The following is a 24,597-nucleotide window of genomic DNA, read 5'->3' on the forward strand; positions in this document are numbered from 1 at the left end:
CATATATATATATGTATGTATAGAGAGAGAGAGATAATCATTTTTATTTTCCTAATTTATTTATTTGTATTCTTTTTTATATACAGTTTATTATTGTTTCACCATACCCTTTGGAAGACATGGACAGAATTAGTTTAGCATCTACAATTATATCATTATTATCCTGTACTATTATATCAGACGATTTTACTCCTTGTTGTTTATATGTATGTCTGTTCTTATGCTTTGATTACACAGATGTGTTTTTGTCAAGCCAATAAAGAACATGACATTGAAATAAAGAGAGACAGAGAGAGATAAAGAAAGATTTGACATAGATGTGTCAATGTTATGTTCACTTCTTTCCGCTGTACAAGAGTGGCCAAAAAAATCAATTATTTTAGGTTTAAAGGGGAAGAGGAAAACTGTATGTTACTTAAAAAAATATCCTCAAACTAAATTTTAAAATTTGATTTTTGTTTTCCATCTCAGGGCATGAGGCATCCTCCATTGGCCGAGCAGACCGAAACCAAATACTCTGACGTTATTTTGCTTGGTGAAATAGAGCTGCTGAACGCCGACTCAGATCAGGACATCAGCTATCAAAGATGTCTCCAAACATCTTCCTCTCATCGCTACTGTCCGCTTCCAGTTTCAGGGGATCAGACACCTCAAGATACCAGCAAATCTGAGAAGTGCTTCAGAAGTTTAAGCAGAGCAAAGAAGAGCTCCAACACTGATCTCTCATCCTGCCTTCCCATCTACTCTAATGACCTCATCTCTCAGACAGTCAAATGTCCCCCTTCACCCCTCCCATCCTGTTCCAACCTCCCATCCAATGCCTGGCAGCACAGCACTGTCAGTGTTAATGACGTTAAATTCCAGCAAGGTGGAGACAGTGAGCCGTCCGTGTCTCTGCAGGCCAGGAGCACCACCAGCTTTGACTCACCTCTTTCTCAAACAGATGAACTCAAAACTTTCCGTCTTTTTCTGAAACAGCATCAAAGCACTGTCTCCTCTCATTCGTCGTGCATCCTGCTTTCTCACCCATCAGCTGAGGTCACATCACCCCAACACCCTTATTCTCAAAGCCTCTATAACTTGTTACCGTCGCTACAGCCCAACACCTTTACTCAACTCAGTGATACTTTCAATCCATCTTTTACACCTTTTCCTCACTCTGTTTTTGTGGATTTCTCCTACTGTCCTGTGCAGTGTGATCCTTACATCTCCCTTCCTGTTTAATTTCATGCCAGGGAAATAAAAGTCCAAAAACTTGTTTAACAGTGTCCCTAAAAAAGTATGCACACCCCTTTTGACTTTTTATTCTAACTTTTTTTTTGTAAGTTTGCATATCAGAAACTTGTATGTTTATAATTGTTTCAAATCTGTCTTATCAAGATATGATATAAGATTCTCTGAGACTTTGTAATGCTGACGATCCATTTTTCCTTTAAAGTAATAGTAAGACATATTGGGTAATACACGTATTTGCTTTCTTTCCAAGGATTATACAAGAAGATCGATACCACTTATACTCTATGTCTGTCTGTTCAATTTGAAGTTGTAGCCAACAGCCAGTTAGCTTAGCTTAGCATAAAGACTTGAAACAAGGGAAACCGCTAGCTTGCCTCTGTCCAAAGTTAACAAAATGTGGTACACAAACAACAAAACAAACAAACAAAACAAGTACAAACAGTTATTTGTGTTTGTACTAATTTGCTTACCTTTGAACAGTGGCTAGCTGTTTTCCTCCCTCCTTCCAGTCTTTATGCTAGGCTAAGCTAAGCTAACCGTCTTTGTATTTATTGTACATCAAGGACAGTGGTATTGATCTCTTCCTATGCAAGTGAGCTAATAAGCATATTTCTCAAAATATCAAACTATTACATTAATTACAGTCACTTTGAATTTGACAAGACAAAATATGACAAAATCAAGGGGTGTGAATACTTTCAATAAACATTGTATTATTAGTGATTGATTTATTATATTTGTGTACATGGTTGATACACTGTGAAGGTTTTATAATGTATTTTTGACATTGTGCTATACACAGTGGATACATACAGAACTATGTATTAAGTTTGAGCATTAGGAATGTTAATAACACCATGCTGCTTGCAACACTGTCTTCTGTACGTACTATATACTATACAGATTGCTTTATTGATGAATGGACTATCATACAGCTGAAAATTCCTGATGCTCTTACAAGTGTGCCTGTTGGGTTGTGTGATATGTGAAAACCCAAAGCATTTTAGGAAAAGAGGATTTTCACTTTGAAGTAACTAAATGACTGGAAACAAAGACTAGATGCTACGCCAGCTTACAACATGTCTCGTCCTGTGTAATTTATATCGATCATATCCCTGCTGGTTAGTTTCTCCTGGAAGCAGCTGTTTCTCTTTGCTGATGCGTTTTGTCTCAATTCTTCCTTCGACGTGTTACACCTTTTTTCTGTCATGTACTTTCAGTTTGACCTCTTCAGATTTGAAAAGTCACCTCAGATTCAGACCTTTTTGAAGCTGAACTGCTGCTGACTGGAATTCAACCTTACAATGAGCCACTTTTGTAGCAGTGTTTGTCACTGTGATTACTTCAGGCTTTAACGTATTTTCAGTTCATATTTGTACAGTATGTTTGAAGACAAAAATTTGCTGTCAATGCATGAAACATATCCTTGAAACATATCCCATGAAACAAGACTGGAATGTTTTTTTTTCTCAGTATTTTCACTTGTGAAAAAAGCCCAGGCGTTACTAATAACATTAACAATGGCTTGGCTCTATGTGTCCCAGTAAGCATGACGGTGTCATAGTGAGCCAGCATGGACAATACCAGGACCCTAAAACTGAAACCGCTAAATGGATGTTAGTCAGAGTTAATTTGATTATTTACACAAGCCTTCTGTGACATGTCAAAATGTTATCCTTGGAAAAAAATCCTTTAAGTATGAAAGTCTATTTCTACCAAGATAAGAAACAAATAAAAATGGTTGAATATGGAGTCAAGCACACTGACACACTGTGGAAGGAGAAACTATGTCAGATTAAAGAGTTGAATTCCTATGGTGGATCTGAAGACTACGCACTGTTTTTAATTTGGATTCACTTTTTCCTCAACTAATGAGCGGTATGCCTATTTAGATATAGATCCTATCACCCTTTTTATTACATCACAGAAGCCTGTTTTTGGCCAAGAAAAGAAAATACATATCATGTTAAAATGAAGACAGTAAATCAAACTCGTCACATTTTAAAAGTCAGCATTTTACATAATTTCTAGCTTGATCTGTTTTTTTGTTGTTTTTTTCACATAAATAAGTCATAGCTGTCTATCTAAAAAGTCATAAACAATTCATCAGTTGCCAACAACTTGAATCCCAAATCAATGAAGAAGTGAGTATCCTTTTTTGGCCTCTGTGGAAGTTAAACTCTTTAATCTGGCAATGTTAGTGAGGACTCTGCTGTTGTAATACTATTATACCTTATGAGGTATTGGCGATGGGTCGTGCCATCCATTCCATTTCACTTTGACAGCCCATATCCAGAAGGTGAAGCAGAGAAAGTAGAGAGAGAAAGTGGGGATTTTCCCTCAAATCCCCATGCAGGATTACGGGAAGTGAAATCCTTTGTGAGACGGTTGTCAGTGCGCTGTTTTTTCGGAAAGACGCGCCCCCTGTGCGTAAAAAGGCAGGACAGACAGGACGCAGCGCGACGCTTCCTCTGCTCACCTGAAACAGCGCAGTTTACAGACAGGCGGGCAGGTACGCAGAGGAGCGGAGCCGGAAGAACGAGCAGCTCGACTTGTCCTCCTAGTATTTTTTTTGTTGCCAATTCTACTCCAGGCTTTTCTTAGATTACAACTCTGCCCCCTGCTTCTCCTTTTAAAACGCGAAAAAGTATTTATTGTGTGTTAAGTGACGCGGCATCGGAGGAAAAATGACAGAGCAAAGAAAGAAGCTGATTCTGATCGTGGTGGATATTCTTTGTGTCTTTGTTGGTGAGTGACTACCCTTGTTCTCCCCTCCTAATGACAATATGGCTGAAAATATAATAGTTTCAGGCTTTACATGTGTTCATCTGGTGTGCATAAATGTGTGATCTCTGTGCGCCTGATTTAGAAAAAAGACAAATTATAATAAAAAAACAGCTTTTATTGAAAAGTGTTTACGCGTGACGCACGGGATTGCCCAACACACACATGATTTATAGATCTATTACAGATAGGCCACTCCACTTGTTGCCCTGTGGTTTTCTGCAAGGTCAGAAGAAGTTACTGAGTCTTGTTTAAAAGGTGACTTGCACAATTTTCTGTTGCAAAAAAGAAGAGAATAGAAGTAGGAATTCGAAGTGATTGTACAATCTGCAATGCAATTAAACTTTGCAAAGCATCAGTGGTCTCTATCTTGTTCCAACAGGTCAAACTGAGTGTTTCACAACAGGGAGTAAAAATGCTGGCTGTAACTTTACTGACTTCTCTGAAATTTTTGGGGTTGATATAGGACACATCCTATCTTACCTCACTAAACTCCCTATCTGGACTTCATAGTGCTGAACTGATGATGCACTCACAATCTGAATTTGTTTTCACTGGCCATTAGGTCGTTTTGGGTGTGTGGAAGTACCACAAAGTGCAGTTTGGCTGTTTGTGCATCTTCAGCACACAGCGTCACTTTTGTGTCTTTGATGAATCATTTCCAAGCTCTGTGAATTGGATTCAAGTTTGTTCTGCACTTTTCTTCCTTACAGCACCATGGCCCCGCTTACATTTGGAGGAAAAGTAGCTGTGTGTGTTTGTGTGGAGTCCAGTATACTTGTGGGGTCCCAACACCTTTTGTGGGGCCAAAATGCTGGACCACCACAAGTGGAAAGGGCTGTTTGAGACGTGGTTTAGGCTTAGAATTTGTTAAGGGTTAAGGTTAGGCATTTAGTTGTGATAGTTAGGGTGAAGGACTAGGGAATGATTTATGTCAATGACGGGTCCCCACAAAGATATTGCCACAAACCTGTGTGTGTGTGTCCCCGAACGGCTTGTTGCGACTTGCTTCTCTACTCCAGAGACAACACAAAGGCCATCAACAGAATTGACATCTTCAAGCAGTTTGTGTTACATCTGCTTCCATCTCTGACACCATGAGGCTGACAGAGGTTGTAGTTGAGATGATGAAAAAAGGGAGGGTGCCATAGTTGTCCCATTCCCACTGAGCATTTGTCTTTCTTTTCATGTTTAGATTAGATGACATTTAGATGTTCATGTGTGTGCACACCTAACAACAAGTTCACTATCAATGCCCTGGGTGTCCATTTAGAGAAAAAAGGGGTAGTTTGGATTTTTGGAAGTGGGGTTGTATGATGTACTTGTATGTGTCTGTGTGTAACTTACTCTAAATGGTTGGCACACCCCCAGTTTGGAGAATGCCTCGCAAAACACAGGAGTTGCTGGTCTACCATCACCTCGATAGGTTAGTTTGTTTGTGCTGTTGTGTGACTTTTGTGAATCCAACTAATCCTTCTAAAACACCAAAGTCATACAGTAGCACAGACAAACTAACCGATTGACAAAGTGGTAAACCAGTAACTCCTGTGTTTTATGTAAAATCACGAGGAGTCTGGAGTATTTGAAGAGCATTGATGGATGTAAAGGCGTCAGTTCCCGCTGGGAAAAAGCTGCTGGGTATCCTGCTCTGCCTTTGAGAAATGAAACCTCAGACGGGCCGATCTAGAATCTTATCTTATGAGGTCATAAGGGGCAAGGTAACATCTCCTTTCTCTGCTTTGCGTGCCCAGACAATTTGGCCCACCCATGAGAGAGAGACATCATGGCTTTCAAACAAGCAAAGTGGCAGTTGGTTAAGGCCACACCCCCAGCCTCCATCTTGCCCCCGTCTCTCCTCCTCATAAGCTACACACTGAGGAAAGCTCATTGTGGGACTGGCTCTAGTGGCTGTAATTCTGCACCAAGGCTGAATTTTGGGAAAGAGACTTTAGATACGGTATTAGGGGACCACTAAGGCCTATATAAAATCATGCAAAGAGCACCATGTCCTCGGACCTTTAATTAAGTGATTGTTCAACATAAAATAATACAGGTGTGAAATCAGAGATGTGATGATTAATGACTCTTCAACTAAAGATTTCTCAGTCAACAGTTTCTTTGGCTGACTAAGCTTTAACAGTCCAAACCCCCAAGATCAGTTTACTATGATTTACAAACAAAAGTAGCAAATCTTAAAACTACTTTTTAACAATAATACAACAAATGATGTATTAGTATTGTGATATCAGATTAATGTGGTTTATTTCCCAGCACTAGCGCCCTTCTTATCAGAAGATGTTACTGCTTTGCCTGCCTCTGTTTTCATAAGGTTTACCATAATGGGCCAATTTTGCTGTAAAAAGAGTGTGTGTGTGTTGTGATTTTCTTTGTGATTTGCTGTGTTTTATTACTCCCTCTTCCCCTCAACAGTCAAACTTCCATCCTGCCATTATTTGTTATCACTGCACACAGATACAACAAAATTTGCAAGTGTGTACACACATTACTGCACATCTAGATCCCACTTTGACACATGCAGATGCCACCAAGCAGAAAGTCTGTTTTTACACTATCATTCGTACAATTTAGGTTATAGTTACATTTCAATTTTATCAAGATTAGAATGAGAACAGGCTGCTCTGTTCAGTCTTTTGTTTCACTTTTTCTCCAGTCTTCATCTTGTCTTTGTGTCTTACATGCAGTGTGTCTCAATACCAAATTATACATATTTCTCACACTTTCAAAGAAAAAAAAAAGTACATGAATAAGATTTTGTGAGACTGATCTTTTCATTTTATGTTTAAAGGAATAGTTTGACATTTGGGGAAATTAGCTTATTTAAATTTTTTGGGTGTGAGTGAGATGAGATGGAGACAACTCTCATGTCTGTGTTGGCTAAAGGCCGTTTTATGGTTCTGCGTAGAATAGACGGCGTACCCCCACAGACCCCTCTGGGTCTACGCCAGACCCTACGCCGTAACCTGACGTGCACCTCTCGAAAAATGGAACTACACGTTGCCGCCACGCATGTCGCTCAGCTGTGGTTCAGTAGAGTGGCATTCCCCGACTCATTTCCTGGTTCTCCTTCTCCATAAACAACATGAAATCATGGAGAGGGTCAACTTTTCCTGCTACATATTTCCCACGGTGGTCAGAAAACACAGGGGAGACACTTTGTTTCTCTCACTATGCTACTACAGTCATAACCCGCTCCGAAGACAATTGCCGCCACTCTCATTTTCTCCCTTGCGCCATCACCCACTCCACACACACACACACACACACACGGACACACACGCCAACGCACAATTAAACAAAGAGTTTGGGATTGACCCTCCGGAAACCATACACCCCCTAGCGTTCTGGCAGTGAAATGTACCGCGATACAAAGAAACACGTCGAACCCCGACTAGAGGAGCGACGACATAGCTACGGCGTGGAGTTGACGCAGAAAGATGAAACGGCCTAAAAGCCAACAGCCTGTTAGCTCAGCTTAGCATGAAGACTGGAAATGTGAAGAAATGGCTAACCTAGACCTGTCTAAAGAGGAAAAAATCCTCCTATTGGCACCCCTAAATCTCACTAATGAACATGTTATAAAACATTTTGATTGTTTAATTTTTTTTATTTTTTTACAAAAACCAAAATATTAAAAACCACATGGTTTTCCAGAGAGTTGTGATCTGGACTATGAGCTGGCAGTAGATAAGCAAGCATGAAGACCGGAAACGGTGACTTGACTAGCCTGGCTCTCTGGCCAAGAAACAGATCGGCACATACAACCGACCCAATAAGTGTTGGATTTACACTTCGTACTACACTTTGGTATCAAACCAAAGAAAAATAATGTATTAATGAGCTTTGGAGATGCCAATGAGAACATTTTGCCACTTCCGCGCCAAGCAAATTAGCCTTTTTTCCAAAAAGTCTAACTTTTTTAACCATCACTATTCTGTTTTAGAAAAACGTTCTGTTCCCACAAAGCTGAACTTCCAAAAACTCTCTGAACTTTGACACTGTTTTAATGCTGTTTGTCTTAATTTGAATGCTGTTTGTATATCATGAGACACTGAAGAGCTGTTGTCCTTCCGGCTGCCTGTCGGCAAGATCGAGCCCAGCTGTTGTTGCACTTGAGGTCACTGGGACCATAGTTTTTCATAGTTTACTACTATTCATGACTCTGGTAATATAATGGTGATAACCAATACATACTGTAAATGAATGCACAATAACGTTTTGTCCTAGGTTTGGTGTTAGGAGCCAAACTCCTATTGTAGAGCTGTTGTCAGGAATATGGAAGGTGCAGGTCAGCAACCTCTTACATCTTTAAAGCATATACCAGTCAATGGGCTTTGATGACTCTCTTCAACACATCTAAATACAACTCAGATTGAATGTAATATCCTGAATCGGTAAAAAAATCTACAATGTAGCACATGGATCATTTACTATCCCCTCTTTGAGCGTTATATATATATATTTTTACCTAATATGCCGTACATTTGAACTATTTTGTTTTCTAGATAACAAAATGACACAGCGAATGAGTGACTGACAGCAGCTACTGTAGTGTGTCTCTGCTGAATGTCCTTTTTATGTGCCATTTTAACATTTTTTTTTCATGTTTTGCTGACAAGATTCTCCCCCCAACTTTTGGATTGACACATGAGCGCAGGCACATACACACAGTGTCTGCTTCTGCCATATATGTGTCCAAGTCAAGTGGGAAGTGTTGACTTCTGCTCCCTGACGTTCCTGTGTGAAATTGAAAGAGATGCTGAAGAGAGTGTGTGTGTGTGTGTGTGTGTGTGTGTGTGTGTGTGTGTGTGTGTGTGTGTGTGTGTGTGTGTGTGTGTGTGTGTGTGTGTGTGTGTGTGTGTGTGTGTGTGTGTGTGTGTGTGTGTGTGTGTGTGTGTGTGTGTGTGTGTGTGTGTGTGTGTGTGTGTGTGTGTGTGTGTGTGTGTGTGCTAGCGTCTTGTAAAACACAGGTAGTGATTGTATAGTTAAATGTGAAGTTGAATGTGTTGTGTGCAGTGGTTTCAGAAGGTCTTTTTGGTACTGCAGTGGTTTCGTGTGAGAGAGGAACTGTTTTCTTTGATTAAAAGGTCGAAGTCCGTTTTTCATTGTTACTTTGCACACCTTAGTAAGATATAAGCTTCTGCAGGATTGATTGTTTAAATTTTAGACTGCTTGAACATAATGCAAACTAGAAATTTCTCAGGGAGAACACTTAAGACATTCCCAGTCCTTTTCAAAGTTATATTAATTAAGGTGTTTAGAAATCTACCTGCATTAACCACAAAGTGAAAGGCAATCACACTCTCTGGTTTTTAAGTCCTTGACACATGAGATTTACTGCTTACTAAAAAAGCCCACAAAAACATCAGAAATATAACCTCCTCCTTGGCAAAGGAGTTCAGTGTACCAAGAAAAAGCTGTTTTTCCTCCATTGTCATGTCGAACTTTCCCATGAAAAATCCCCAGCCTCACAGGAAATGATGTGCTTTCTTCCCAACAACAGTTTTTTTTTGATTTAATAGAAGATACAAGCCCCCAAAAATAAAGAACAATGATAGCCATTATAGATGGAACCGACAAAAAACAGAAACTAGGAAATGCATAGCTGAAATCCCAAAAGCAATGAGGACCAAAGATAAAGCCAAAATCAACAAAAGGAGTTAAACATTGGCTTTCTGAGCACCTCGGTGTGATGTGGAACACTAGTTGTGAATCCCTGTTAGCTAACAAACTGAACACATTTTCCCAGTCTGTTGAGATCCGAACCTCACCTACAACACTGTTACCTGGTTCTGTTCCCATGAATGTTCTCAGTTATTCACATGACTCATCTTTATTGCTGAATAACAGGAACACTTCCCCCTTCCTGCTGGGTCAGAGGTCAAGGGGAAGTTGTACTTGTGTCTGATTCTAAATTCCATCATGTTTATTTTCTCAAAGTGGAATCGGGGGTGCGCTCTTGCCAGAAGAGATTGTGAAAGCGTAAAACAATACTTTCTCTTTTTCCCTTTTTTATCTCTCCTGCTGATGTTTTGTTACTGAAGACAAAACTCAGCAGAAACTTTGTGTGTGCGTGCCTATTTTGAAAAGGAGGTTTGAACTCATTTCTACATTGTTTGCAGCTGTAAAAGTTCATCGGGGAAAAGAAACTCAACAGCTACACGTAAAATGTCAGAGTAGGACGATACATGCTGTTACTGTTGTATTCAACCAAAAACCTGTTTGTTTTTCAGTAGCACCCATATGCTTCACTGTATTAAAAGTACAATGGCAACAATACCTCCCAATAAACATCCACTGTCTCTGAAGGATAGAGGTTATAATGAAGACAATAAGTCACGAAAGAGTCGCAATGATTGAGAATATTCTCTAAAACATATAGTGCATTTTGTCACAAAGTCACTATAGACCTTTATTTTTTTAAATCTCCAACCTGCACAGGAACAAGTATCTAAACTAAATTGCATAGTTATAACTACTTTATGATGACAAAAAGTTCTGGGCAGAGAGAAAAGCTGAAATAATTATATGTAACTCCCTTTTTAAACCAAAAACGTCTGTTTATGCATAGATTAAACAAACAAGACACATATGTATACAAGATGACAATGGAGGTGACATCTTTCACTTGACTGGACAGAGCTAGTGTAGACATGTTCCACTGCCTGCAGTCTTTCTAGGATAACCCCATCTTGACTCTACAGGCACAAACCTGGAATTAATCTTCTCATTTCGCTTTGGAAACAAAATAAAAAAACATATTTATCAAAATGTCAAACTGTTCCTTAAGGCCAGATCCCTGAGTAAAAATGTACTCTGTCATTTCCCATGAATGCATCCCAGAATGTTTAGCTCTATTGTGTGTTCTTATCAGAAAATGTGTTTCTAAAGCATGTACACCATTGATGAATACATTAAAACATACTAATACACAGTATGGGGGGGACAGTTATTTATATAGAATATATTCCCTAAAGAAAAACTCAGATCTAGAAAATATCTTTGTCAACCTCTGCCCCCCCCCCCCAAGCCTGACCCAGCCCTGGGAGGGGAGGCCACCCCACCAGTACAGGCCTATAAAAACATACCAGGCCTTCTGTAAAAATAAAGCAGATAAAAAAAACACTGAGATAATAGAAACTCTCCGTGGGCTCAGCTCCCAGAGGCTGTTGGCGCATGTTTGATACAAATGGGACTTGACTGTCCACTCACATCTCCACATCAGCTGGCAGTGTGTATCCACCAGAGACGTGTGTCCAACAAGCAGCAGCCTCTTATCTAAATGTTATCCTTGCACCATACAGAACACACTGGTTGTGCCCCTCTTCAAAGAGAAGCTGAGAGCATGCTTGACCTGCTGGAATAATGAACTCTGAGATGGGAAAAGCAAAGAGGAGGGCTTTCTTTCATGAAGATAAATTATCTTAAATGAGGAAACTGCTTGTCATTAGTGACACTTAGTGGAACAAATATCCCATTAGACATTGTCTGTGTGTTCATCAGGCAGTGTGTAGGGGCCTAAACTAATGGCTGTGGCAGACTGATGGTTGCTTAAAGAGACAGTTAATAGGAAATAACAACAACATGGCAACTGTAACAGAGCTTCAAAGGGAGTTTTAGCTCATTTTTTAGCTGTCTGGCCTGTAACTTTACTGTTCCCTCTTACCACTCTCGTAGCGTTGTTTTCAGCCGCAGCAGGCAGCTGTTTTCACAGAAAAAGCATTGCCTGTACACTACTTGCCCAGCACCAAATCAAAGAGTTTAAGAAGGGGATTCCTTTTAATGCAAGAAAGCCCTTGCTTTTTATTTTGTGAGTGTGCTACCAGCTCCTTCCTTCCATATACCTGTATTTAAACTTCTTCCTTGATTCTCACACTTGCAGTGTTACTTACATAAATATTCCCATCTGTAGCAGGACCTAGAGAACGGAGAACACGGACTGTAAAATTCACACCTGACGGGCTACCACAGTGTGTATGACCCCGGACTTAATTCACAATCTTGAGACAGCCACATTTAAACACATGACATCATGTTAAATTACCTTCCCAAAATGACCTGTCTGGAACATGTTTCTGTGTTTATGTGTCTTCATCTGGTTTCATTTAATCCTGCCTGTCACACACTCTGGAGGAAGGAAACAATATGTTAGTGGACAGCCACTCTTATGGCATGGCCCAGTAAATACACCGTACAGCTCCCGCAAAACAGTCCTCGCTCTCATTCTGGAGTTCAGCGCAGAGCTCTTGAAAACAGGAATTTTTATTATTTATATATATTTATATATATTTATAGAATTTATATAGTATTTAAGAGTTGTAGTCTGGAAGGCTCCTGACATCATCGCTGTAGTTTGGACTATTGTCACTGCTCAGATTTAAGAGACAGGTTTATGTGCTTCTGATGCTGCTGTGCAACTCTGAACTCCTGAGTCTGTTGTTCGCACTTGCAGAGAAACTGTTAAACCAGATTTAACAAGGACTCACAAATTATTTGTCACTACAAACTTATAAATACATTCAGTTTTTTATAGAGAGAAAAAAATGACCATTCTGTCATGGTTGTGTTTTATGAGTGTGTGTCCCAGATGAATCCTCAGCTCCCATGCCCTTCGTTGCGTAAACAGTGCACTGATGTCAAAGGTCATGGCTGTCCTGTCCCGTGTGTTTCCATGGTGACACTGCGTAGAGAGTGACTGCGGCCCATCGAGGGGAAGTTGTTGCCACCAGGCTTGACCAATAACAAATTAATTTACTTTGCAGAGTTGGCTCAAAGATGAAAGATTAGTCCATCAGTGTGTTCTTAGCTGTTTCCTGAGCGGCACCTCATTGTGTTTCAGCTGAAGGGTCGAAGCTGCTCTCAGGACGGACCTGCAGCTCTTAACTTAATACAGCCTGGCTCCCAAAGACTGCAGTGTCGCAGTTTAAATGCCTGCGTTCGCTTATAAAAGTTGCGTTAGCTCAACCCAAATACAGATTAAAAAGGCTGCACCTAATCACCTAAATAATATTTTAGAAGGACCATTTTCACTTTACAACTTCTGCAACTAAGTACTGTACCAGCGGTTCCCAAACCTTTAAGGTCACACCACCCCTACATCCCAACCAGGTTGACTCCCCCCAATCTCTCCACCCTAAAAGACATCACAACATAGTCAACGCTCTACCGGGTGAGCTACAGGTCGTCTCTGTTTAGGACATTTTCATGTCCTAGTTTAGGATGTACTCAACTAAGACTTTACCATTTACTTGAGGAAGGTTTGATTAGGTCCTTGTATTATTTTAATTTGATACTTTCTTTATCAGTTGAGTGGATATTGTCCTCATTATACAGTCGTCTCTTCTTCCTCCAGCGGCTTTGCCCTCAGCCATCCTGACGCTGATGTTTAAACCGTACCAAAGAGGAATCTACTGTGATGATCAGAGCATCAGCTATCCGTACAGGAGAGACACCATCTCCCACGGCGTCATGGCTACCGTCACCATTACCTGCTCCATTGTCATTGTGAGTCCTAACATTTCCTCTGTCTGAAAAGTGTTGTCACATTCATACATTCAGAAATCTGACACACAAGCTACCTTTTGTTTCACTACAAACCATTACCAAAAGGATGTTTTGCCACATTACCTGAAAACTCGTCATTATGTCTCTTCTTCCACAGATCACCACGGGAGAGGCCTACCTTGTGCACACAAAGCGCCTGCACTCCAACTCCCAGTTCAATCAGTATTTGTCAGCTCTTTATAAAGTGGTGGGAACCTTCCTGTTTGGAGGAGCTGTCAGCCAATCACTTACTGACCTGGCCAAGTTCACCATAGGTCGTCCTCGTCCAAACTTCCTGGCCGTGTGCGCCCCGGTCAGCTGTAACGGATACATGCTACAGATCAACTGCACCGGCCACCATCGCAATGTGACTGAATCCAGGTGGGTTTATGAACCTTTTATAATGAAGTAAAGTTTGATACAGGGAAGGCAGAAACTTAATATTTTTGGATTCAAGTTTGAGTTCAAGCTGAGGTCTCATATTTGAATTGACGGCCAATTTAAGTCCTTCAAATGAACTGCTTTCAACCCCAAAATAATATTTTCTTAAGATGTTACTTTTGGCAAGGTGAAAAAATATTATAAAGCCATGAGATGTGCAAGATATTGAATTATTTATGCTAGGAACCAGATGTCAATAAGTACTAATTTTTTCCCACGAAACATAAAATGTGCAATTTTATATACCACATGAAAGTAGCAAATCCTCAAATTTGAGGAGCTGGAACCAGGAAACATCATGCCTTTTTGACAGACAAATTACTTTAAATAAGGTTTTGCATGTTCTTCCTGTTTATTATTTCCACACTTCCACAGATTTAAATATGAGAGCAGATAACCCTATTTATGAATCATAAAACAGTTTGTGTTTATTTCCTGGATCAATTATCTGAATTTATTCTCACTGATCCAGCTGAGCAAGATCAACAGTTAACATCAAGCCATTTGGAGATAATATCCGCAAAAAACAGTCTACTGATGTGCGATGTAAAAAACAAACAAATCTTCACATTTAACAAGCGGCCTCAAGTTTTCAATTACTTCAGCATGAAAATCATGGTATTTAATTTTTTCAGTAGGGCTCAATTTGGGTCATTAAATCCCACTGGAACCCAGGACAGTTATAAGGTTTATGTTAATGCCGTGGCATTCCATCAAATGTCCTTCTGGTTGTTACATTTTTGTGCGTGAATTGTGTTTTCTTTCTGTGTTGCTCCTCAGGTTGTCGTTTTACTCCGGCCACTCGTCCTTTGGGATGTACTGCATGCTCTTTCTGTCGGTGAGTGTGTCGTCGTTGTTGTTTGCTTGCGACTTTCTGTAGCTTGGAAATGTCTATGAAGTGACTTATGGCAAACAAAGGGCTGATGGTTGGATTGAACAGATTCAATCATTTGATCCCTGTTGTTGTTTAGGAGAGAGATATGTGAGATACCAGGTCTAACCGACTGAAAAGAAATCTTTATTTCCCAGGCCACCAAACTGTTTATGCTCTCTGTGACTCAACTGAGGATTAGTTTCCCATTTCACTACTGGGGGCTGAGGGTCATGGTTTTAGCGATTGCATGCTCTAGTTTTCCTGTTGTCACTTGATGTATTCATGTATTGTATTATGTTTTTTGTACCCCATTCCGTGTGCATACGTCTCTGTGTGTTCTATGTTTAAATAAATAAAGTTTAATTTATTATAAAGACATGACATTAACAGTTTTTTATGGACAGCATTGTTCTGTATCCTTTACAGTTTTTGTGTTCTCGCTGTTTAAGTTTAGGGCTTCTTTCAGGCGTTTTCTGCCTTTATAATGGGTGTGTCAGGAGTTTGCATGTTCTCCCAGACTTTATTTGCTAGCACCAAAAATGACAACATGCTATACTGACTTTTTTGTCACTTTTTTTGATACCATACATACTATAGGTACAATGACATTTTTTATGACTTTCTTTACCTCTTACTATTCTATGACTTTTGTATGACTATTCAACATACTATAATTTTCCTTTTTTCAATATACTATACTATGACTTTTTCTCACTTTTCCAACATGCTATGCTACGACTTTTTTAAGAAAACATAAGCTTTGTGTCAGGGCATTTAGCATATGACTATGACTTTTTAATCACTTTTTTTTTTACATATTATGACGAAAACAACAAAAATAAGCTTTCGGTCAGGGCAGTTAGCTTAGAGAGATGAGAGAATGATTGGAAGACCGAAGGTTGAATCTTCAAATCTTACTTGTTTAGGGAAGTTTTGACGTCCAACAGACTAAACATGCAGCAAATGTGAGCTTGCACGTTAGGTTGCTTAGCTTAGTGTGATAAGAGAATGATTGGAAGACAGGAGGTTCAATGTTTAACTTTTTGGACAAAGATGCCGAAAACAAACTTATGTTTCAGTGCAGTTAGCTTGGAGTAATAAGAGCCTGATAAGAAGGCAGGAGGTTTGATGTTCAAACCCCTCATGTCCGCTAGCTTAGGGAGCTAAGAGAATGACTGGATGATCCAAGGTTGGATGTTTGAATCCTACAAGGTGCATTTGGTTTGAAGAGAAATATTGGGTTCCTGTCAGTCTTTAGCCCAAAACTGTGACATACTACGATTTTTTTCACCATACTATGCTAGGACTTTTTTACATGCGGTACAGTGACTTTTTTATCACTTTTTCCAACATGCTATACTGTGACTTTTTATCACTTTATTTGACATGCTATACTATGACTTTTTATTGCTTTTTTCAAACATGCTAATCCATGACTTTTCCAACATGCTATACTTTGACTTTTTTAACAGATTTTTTGACATGCTATGCTGTGACTTTTTATTACTTTTTTGACATGTTATACTATAACTTTTTGACAATTTTTCCAACATATTATACTTTTAATTTTTTGTCACTTTTTTGAAGTTATGACTTCTCGACATGTAATACTATTACTTTTTATCACCTTTTTTGACATGCTATACTATAATTTTGTATCACATTTTTCAACATACTATACTATGACTTCTTTTGACATGCTATACTATGACTTCTTCATCACATTTCTCAACATGCTGAATTTTGTATCATATTTATAACTTTTTTATCACTTTTTTTGACTTGCTATACTATGACTTTCTTCGACATACTATACTATGACTTTTTTTACATGCTATACTGTGACTTTTTTTATAATTTTCTTCAACAAGCTATACTATGACATTTTTATCACTTTTTTTGACATGATATTTTATGACTTTGTTATCACTTTTTTGACACACTATACAATGACATCACATTTCTCAACATGCTGAATTTTGTATCACATTTATGACTTCATCACTTTTTTCGACTTGCTATACTATGACTTTTTTATCATTTTTTGACATGCTATATACTATGACTTTTTTGACATGCTGTACTATGGCTTTTATCACATTTTATGACATACTATATTATGACATGCAACATGCCATTCTATGACTTTTTATAACATTTTTCAACATACTAAAGTGTGACTTTTTAATCACTTTTTTTGACACGTATACTATGACTTTTTATTGCTTTTTTCAAACATGCTAATCCATGACTTTTCCAACATGCTATACTTTGACTTTTTTATCACATTTTTCGACATACTATACTATGACTTTTTTGACATTCTATTCTATTACTTTTTATCACTTTTTCAGACATACCATACTATGACTTGTTTTACTCACGTTTTTTTGACATACTATACTATGACTTCTTTTGACACGCTATACTTTGACTTCTTCATGACATTTCTCAACATGCTGAATTTTGTATCACATTTATGACTTTTTTATCACTTTTTTCGACTTGCTATCTTGTGACTTTTTTTAATCACTTTTAAACATACAATACTATGACTTTTTTGACATTCTATTACTTTTTATCACTTTTTTTTGACATGCTATACTATGACTTTTTTATCACTCTTTTTTGACATGTTATACCATGACTTTTTTATCACTTTTTCAGATATTCTATTCTATGACTTCTTTTGAAATTCTATACTATGACCTTTAACATGAAAGGTAGGTTCAATATACTAAGTGAAAGGGACAAATATGCCAAAACAAACTTATGTTTCAGTGTAGTTAGCTTGGAGTAATAAGAGCAGGATTAGAAGGCAGAAGGTTTGATGTTCAAACCCCTCATGTCAGCTAGCTTAGGGCGATAAGAGAATGACTGGATGATGAAAGGTTGGTTTGAAGATGCACTTTACAGAGAATACAAGTCCAGGAAGAGAAAAATTGTGTTCCTGTTAGTCATTAACCAAAAACTTGGACATATTATGTTTTAGTCACATTAGGTACAGTGAGTTTTTATCACTTTTTCCAACATGCTACACCAAGACTTTTTATCACTTTATTTGACATGCTATTCTATGACTTTTTTATCGCTTTTTTCAACATGCTATACTATGACTTTTTTATCACATTTTTTAAGATGCTATATTATGACTTTTAATACTTTTTTGAACATGTTATACAATAACTTTTTGACAATTTTTCCGACTTACTATACTAGTAGTACTTTTCACATTCTATACTATGTCTGTTTTATCCCTTTTTTGGCATACTACACTATGACTTTTTTTATCATTTTTTTGACGTGCTATTCTATGACTTTTTGACATGCTATAGTATGACTTTTTCCTTACATTTTTTGACATAATATAATTATGACTTTTTAATCCCGTTTTTGCCATACTATGCTATGACACATTTTTCAACATGCTATACTATGACTTCTTTTGACATACTATACTGTGACTTTTTTTGACATACTATACTATTACTTTTTATTGCTTTTTTCAAACATGCTAATCCATGACTTTTCCAGCATGCTAAGCTTGGACTTTTTTATCAAATGTTTTGACATGTTATACTATGACTTTTTGACATTCTTTTACTTTTTATCACTTTTTCAGACATACTATACTATGACTTTTTTAATCATTATTGTGACATACTATACTGACTTTTTTATCACTTTTTTCAACATACTATACTATGACTTATTTGACATTCTATTCTATTACTTTTTATCACCTTTTCAGACATAATATAGTGTGACTTTTTAATCACTCTTTTTTGACATGTTATACTATGACTTTTTTTTATCACTTTTTCAGACATACTATTCTATGACTTCTTTTGAAATTCTATACTATGACCTTTTAACATGAAAGGTAGGTTCAATATACTAAGTGAAAGGGACAAATATGCCAAAACAAACTTATGTTTCAGTGCAGTTAGTAAACCAAATACAAGATTCATTGTTTTAAATTAAATAGTTTTATGAGGCTTTTATTCTTAAAAACATTTTGTTTGTAGTTTTTCAATTGACTAAATATAAAAAACTTAGTCGGGTCCTTATTTTGTACAAATACATACTAAAACTACAAGTTTTTGTGTGTGCAGCTCTACGTCCAGGCCCGGATGCAGGGGAAGTGGACGCGCCTGGTTCGACCGACCATCCAGTTCTTCCTGGTGGCATTTTCTCTGTATGTAGGATACACCCGTGTGTCTGACTACAAACACCACTGGAGTGACGTAGTCGTGGGGTTGCTGCAGGGAGCTCTTATCGCTGTGCTCACTGTGAGTACAACAATGATTATACAAATACAAAAGGTTTAGAAAACTCAAAATCGTGTATCTCAAGATTTTTTTGTCTAAAACATTCTTGTTTACCAGCAGGAAGTTTCCCCAAAACATAAGCTCTAAACAGCAGTGGGGAAACTAGTATTTAACTATGTTACATCATTTACCAATTTACAGTGGAGTGACCAGTGACAAGCTGAATGTAAATAGTCGATTTAATGTGGTCACATAATATTTCATGACTTCATGATTTGAGAAAGATTGCCTTAAAAATGAGTTTGAATGCAATAGATAATTGGTCGTGAAATGCAGACTTTGAGGGACATAGCTGATGCATGTGAATGCAACAGCACAATCTAATTTAAGAATTTAGAAATCTTTACAATGTGACCTGCAAAATTTTCAATTGTGCATCAATTCAGAGCAACAAATCTAAAAAGCTAACCCTTACCTGCAACAGATAACATTCATAAACAAAATAAGTATCTTTTCTATATGAAATAGCTGTTGATCAATGAAGTAAGTACCATCACTACCAGCACATATTTTACTTTAAAAATACTGACATTTTATTCTTCTTCTGTTCTTTAAGGTCCAATACGTGTCCGACTTCTTCAAGCAGCGCCCCCCTCGCTGCACACTTACAGACACGGCAGAGATCGAACACCTTGAACGCAAACCAAGCCCACAGCCTCCCGACTCGCAGCACGGAAACCACTACAACTACTCTGGACCTGTATGAGCTCTTTCCAGCAGCTACTCTTACTAACCTGGGCCTACAAGCTCACTAACAGCAGCTCCATTACCAAAGAACATGACTTATACAGAAAAAAAAGCACAATGCAGTAACCACTACCTAGAAATCCAGACTAGACTGGCTACACGCGGCGACAACATCCCCAACAAGTTTTCAGCTTTGAAAACTCAATTCCCTAAACCTGTTGGAACAGAAGCTCAGTGTGTCTTTTTAATTAGGGGGTGTGTGTGCTGTGAAAATATGTGCGATTGTGCCTTTGTGTACACGTGTTGTTTTGTTTGAAAGTGTGCAATGATGTTGATTTTATGTTCGTTTGTCCTAATTCTGTGCTGCGTTGATGAGATTTGTGGGGGAGAATTCAGGCTGTGCATAACACCGAAAAGTGAAGCAAAACCTGGCAGGTGTTTTTGAAATGTACAGATGTCTTAAGCAAAGATTTTTCTGTCCACAAATGGAGTGCCAAAACCTTGGAAGATGAAAGTTTTTCTACTTTGTTGCTTACTTACTGCAGTCAGAGAACAATTATTTTACACTGGAGCTAGATTATATCTGCCTGTCCCTGCCACTTTTGTCGTTTTTCTCCGCAGACATCTATATGAACTGTCTTTAGAAGATATGCATGTTTAATGATGGATTATATACATGATTTTGTATTGTGCTAACATTTTTATTTTATTACTACAGTATCTAATAAATTGTGTAGCTTTTTAAGAAAGCATTACCACCACTTTACTGTGACGTTGAAGAGAAACTTTGTAAGCTGGCAACTTTATTCTCCTTACTCCTGGATTGAAAAATAAATGACAGCATAAACATCATTTTTTCAGTTTTCTAGAACCTTACATACTCGTGGAATTAATTTCTCTACAAGTTGACGCTAACATGTGTAACCAATTGTAAAACTGCAAATAATGTAATCGTTTCTTTCCTTCGGCCTGTTGGTTGTTTAGTGCAGTTTTCTCCATAAATATTAGCCAGCATGTCGTCTACGAGTTCTTACTTCAACAGCAAGAGAAAAGAAATGTAAAAGGAGTCTTTTTGTGGTGAGATAATATTTCCTTTTTTATTTTTTCTCTCACTGAGCTATTCTCTGCTGTGTTCTTGTTGAAACGCAGCGTTCGTGTCTGGACCTGCTGCTGACGGCTGTGGATTCCTCAAAGCAAAAGGAATGAGGCTGTTAGTCCGCGTCAGAGGTGTTCCCACACTGGCAAGCTCAAACGCCTGGGAATATTTTACTTTCTCTTATCATCAGTATGATCTTTACTATCAGGGGTTCCTATGCACAATCACACCAAGGTCTGCTTTACAGACATGTTATATATATGTATTATATATATACACATATTTTTCCAGTTGAGGTGGTTCGGGCATCTGGTAAGGATGCCTCCCTAGGGAGGTGTTCCAGGCACGTCCAGCTGGGAGGAGGCCTCGGGGAAGACCCAGGACTAGGTGGCGAGATTATATCTCCAACCTGGCCTGGGAACGCCTCAGGATCCCCCAGTCGGAGCTGGTTGATGTGGCTTGGGAAAGGGAAGTTTGGGGTCCCGTACTGGAGCTGCTGCCCCCGCGACCCGATACCGGATAAAGATGGATGGACATCTTTTTCCCGGTTACTTTGAATTATCCGCACAACTTGCTAGATACACTGATGAATCAGCCAGGTCAAGGTTTAATAATTTGTCTACCAGAGAGAACTGACAGTTCTATCTGTCCTGCTTACTGCACATCTTGGTTACAGTTCAATCTTTAAACCTTATGGCTATCGGTGTGGTGATGATTTAGTCTCTGGGGGCTACGGACAATATTTTCAGCTAACTTTGTCTGTCTGCTCTTCGGTGCTGAGCAGATGGCATACAGTTTCTTTTTTAGACCTTTTTTGTTGTTGCTGGAAGCAAGGTGGATGAGCCTAAAATAAACCTCTATGTGCTGAAGACAGTAAAACGCTGTGAAGAACTGAGGGGAAATGACAGTGACAGGCGATAATTCTCTGTGGGTTTGTCACTATGAGCGATACCTTTCACATTATACAGTCATTTGATCCATTCGTATAAACGCATTGATAAGAGCAGCTCTGAAGCCTAACTTTTAATGCACTCGTAAAATCTGCTGACTCATAGACTGAGAGGTTACTAATCCAGAGGGAATTTGGTGATGCTTTGTTTTTTAATTACAATGTGACTCTGCATGTCCCTGTAATGAGATTCATCCCTCAAATCGTTAACTTGTATCTGAGTCAACCAAAGCTCATGCCACCACAAATTATTGGATCTAGCTGCAGAGAAGTTGAATATCCATCTATACATTTTTTCTCAGGCTCCCAAAAGCTACATTTCATGACTCTAAGCATCAATGAGTCAGTGAAGTGATTTTTATGTTGCCTATGTGTCCTTCTGATTGCTTCATTTTTTTTCCATTCCCACAGACAGTTACCAACCAAAGATTAATGACCACTCTCAATCACGTCTTTTATTTGTAAGGCACCAGAGAAGCTTCCTTACTGCTAAAAGGTTGATTCATTCTCATCAGAGTACACAGTTGCTTGTTTACATCTTTGTATTTTTTTTTTTTTTGCCCCAGGTATCTTAAAATGAGACTGTGTTCATAAACACATTAAACTGGTTTTTGTTGCACAAAAAAGAGGAAACACTTACAAACCTAGAAAACAATGTTATGTGTTACTGCTTACTGAGCGAATGGGAAAGGGGGGGAAAAAAACAGGAAAACAACATGGTATACAACATTGTGCCTCTCTTTTAACTGTAGGCTTGTAATGCACACATACAACACCAAAGTCTTCCATGATACACACACATTAAAAAGCAGCTTTGAAACATACAAAAATGCTTTAAAAAATATGTATATTGATATATTCATATGTATACAAATTGGCCCTTCACAGCAAAAACAAACACACATACCATTCATATGTCTGAGTTTTGCCAAAAGAGGTTTTCTAACAGAGACTGACGTCAGCATAACGAGTGCAAATGACTAAACGATCTGTTTTCGCACTCGATACAGTAAGGTCAAATCTCCAGGGAGGGAAAATCACCAGCTCCCTAACACTAGCACAGACAGGAAGAAGAAAAACTAAACAAAAAAAAAGAAGAAAAAAAAAGAGCACTGAGCCACAACTTGAGCGGCTTTCAGAATTAAAACAGAAGAAAAGTTTAAGCTCCAATCTTGGACGTGCTCAGACGCTAAATGGTGAGTTGTCAAAGCTCTGGAAAGCACTCCCATTACAGGGGAATAGAAGGTAAAGCCTGCAGGGTACAGGTGCTTGTCCCTCAGTCACGATGAAGACGAGAAGAGAACACAGTGAGAATAAGGTGACTGACCTGGACCGCTTTAGACACTGACATCAGTCTTGTGAATCGAGCTTCATACTATTGATCAATGAGAGTGCACTGCTGCCCTCTATTGCCTTTTATATGAACATTCCCATTCCTCGCCTCAGCTGGGTCCCGATTCCATACTACATACTAACTGCAAACACTGTTCTTGCTTATACTAAACTAATATATACTATACTAGAGCAGCTTTATACTCAGAAGAAATTATACAACACCTGCTGCATTGCAACTTTAAAAAGCCATTGCCAATTCAAATGAACAAATGTTTAAATGTCAAAATCAAAAGGTTTTCAAATGATTTTTCTCTGCAGATAGACCGTTTTGAGCATACTTTATTTTATCACTTTTTAAGTGGTCAAAGCCTGCTCAGTCTAAAAGCTGGGCTATACAAGAGAAGAACTAGTTTGTATGAAATGTTATCCGATCATGTCAGAAGGCAAAAGTGTTTATAGCGGTTTCCAACGGCCACACTTTAAAGTGGGGTGACAAGCCGACCATCTACAATAACAAAAAACACACCAAGTGGCAGTCGAGTCTCATTACAGGCTATATTCACTCTGCAAAAAGGGCAAAAATCAGTACACCCATTTAGGGCTGAGCAATACCAAGTTAAGTAGATAGTACATACTAGAATTAGCATGGAGTGTGGAATTGGGAAAATGCTCTAAATATAACTCGAGCGTCTTTGCAACGGGCCACAATAAATTTGGTCACAAGGACAAATTCTAACTGTGAGAATCTCATTTAGATATGCTGTTTTTTTGAGGGAACACTTGTTTGACGTTGTTTACAGAGATTTAACAACTCACCCTGGACACATTCTTCATTAAAACAATGTGAAAATTTAAAAAAAAAAAAGGGGAGATCTTCCCCTGACGATCACACACAAGTTAAACAAGACAGGAAAAGACAGGTGCTTGATACAGTCTCAGTATGACCTGAAGTGCTCTTCTAACTTACAGAAATACACTACTCATATGTCTCTTACGGCCGTCTGGTTCTGAAGTTTAGATCCTGTTCAAGTTTGTCTTGGTCAGTTAAAGAGTGGACCAGTACGAGGAAGGGACAGGAACAGAGGTGGTGTTTGGAAAATACAAAAAGGGGGTTTAAGAAAAAAATGTAGTTAAATTAAACAAGTGTTTTCTCTTTTCCGATCACATTCACTCGGGCCCACGCAGACACATTTTGAATGCCTGACTTTTACTTCACGAAAACAACATGTCAAAATAAAGTCCATTTTTTCCAGAGCTTAAATTCTGGTCATTTAAAGGAACACGCCACCGTTTGTTGAAATAA

At 38.5% G+C, this 24,597-nt stretch overlaps 2 protein-coding genes across 2 annotated transcripts in view; both read left to right on the forward strand.

Moving 5' to 3' along the window:
- LOC117936155 (interleukin-6 receptor subunit beta) overlaps positions 1-1,315 on the forward strand; it is a 14,403-nt gene extending 13,088 nt beyond the window's left edge. Inside the window, exon 15 of the mRNA XM_034858978.1 lies at positions 472-1,315. Coding sequence (XP_034714869.1) covers positions 472-1,224 — 753 coding nt within the window. The 3' untranslated portion in view covers positions 1,225-1,315. The remainder of the gene's footprint in view (positions 1-471) is intronic.
- Positions 1,316-3,646: 2,331 nt separating this feature from the next.
- Positions 3,647-20,026, forward strand: plpp2a (phospholipid phosphatase 2a). The gene is made up of 6 exons (XM_034858655.1): positions 3,647-3,984; positions 13,391-13,542; positions 13,700-13,962; positions 14,803-14,860; positions 19,012-19,188; positions 19,784-20,026. Exons 1-6 carry the CDS (start codon positions 3,924-3,926, stop codon positions 19,931-19,933), a joined length of 861 nt encoding a protein of 286 aa, XP_034714546.1. The 5' UTR covers positions 3,647-3,923; the 3' UTR covers positions 19,934-20,026.
- Positions 20,027-24,597: the final 4,571 nt, after the last annotated feature.

Source organism: Etheostoma cragini, chromosome 20 (genome assembly GCF_013103735.1).
Source record: "Etheostoma cragini isolate CJK2018 chromosome 20, CSU_Ecrag_1.0, whole genome shotgun sequence".
Taxonomy (NCBI): domain Eukaryota; kingdom Metazoa; phylum Chordata; class Actinopteri; order Perciformes; family Percidae; genus Etheostoma; species Etheostoma cragini.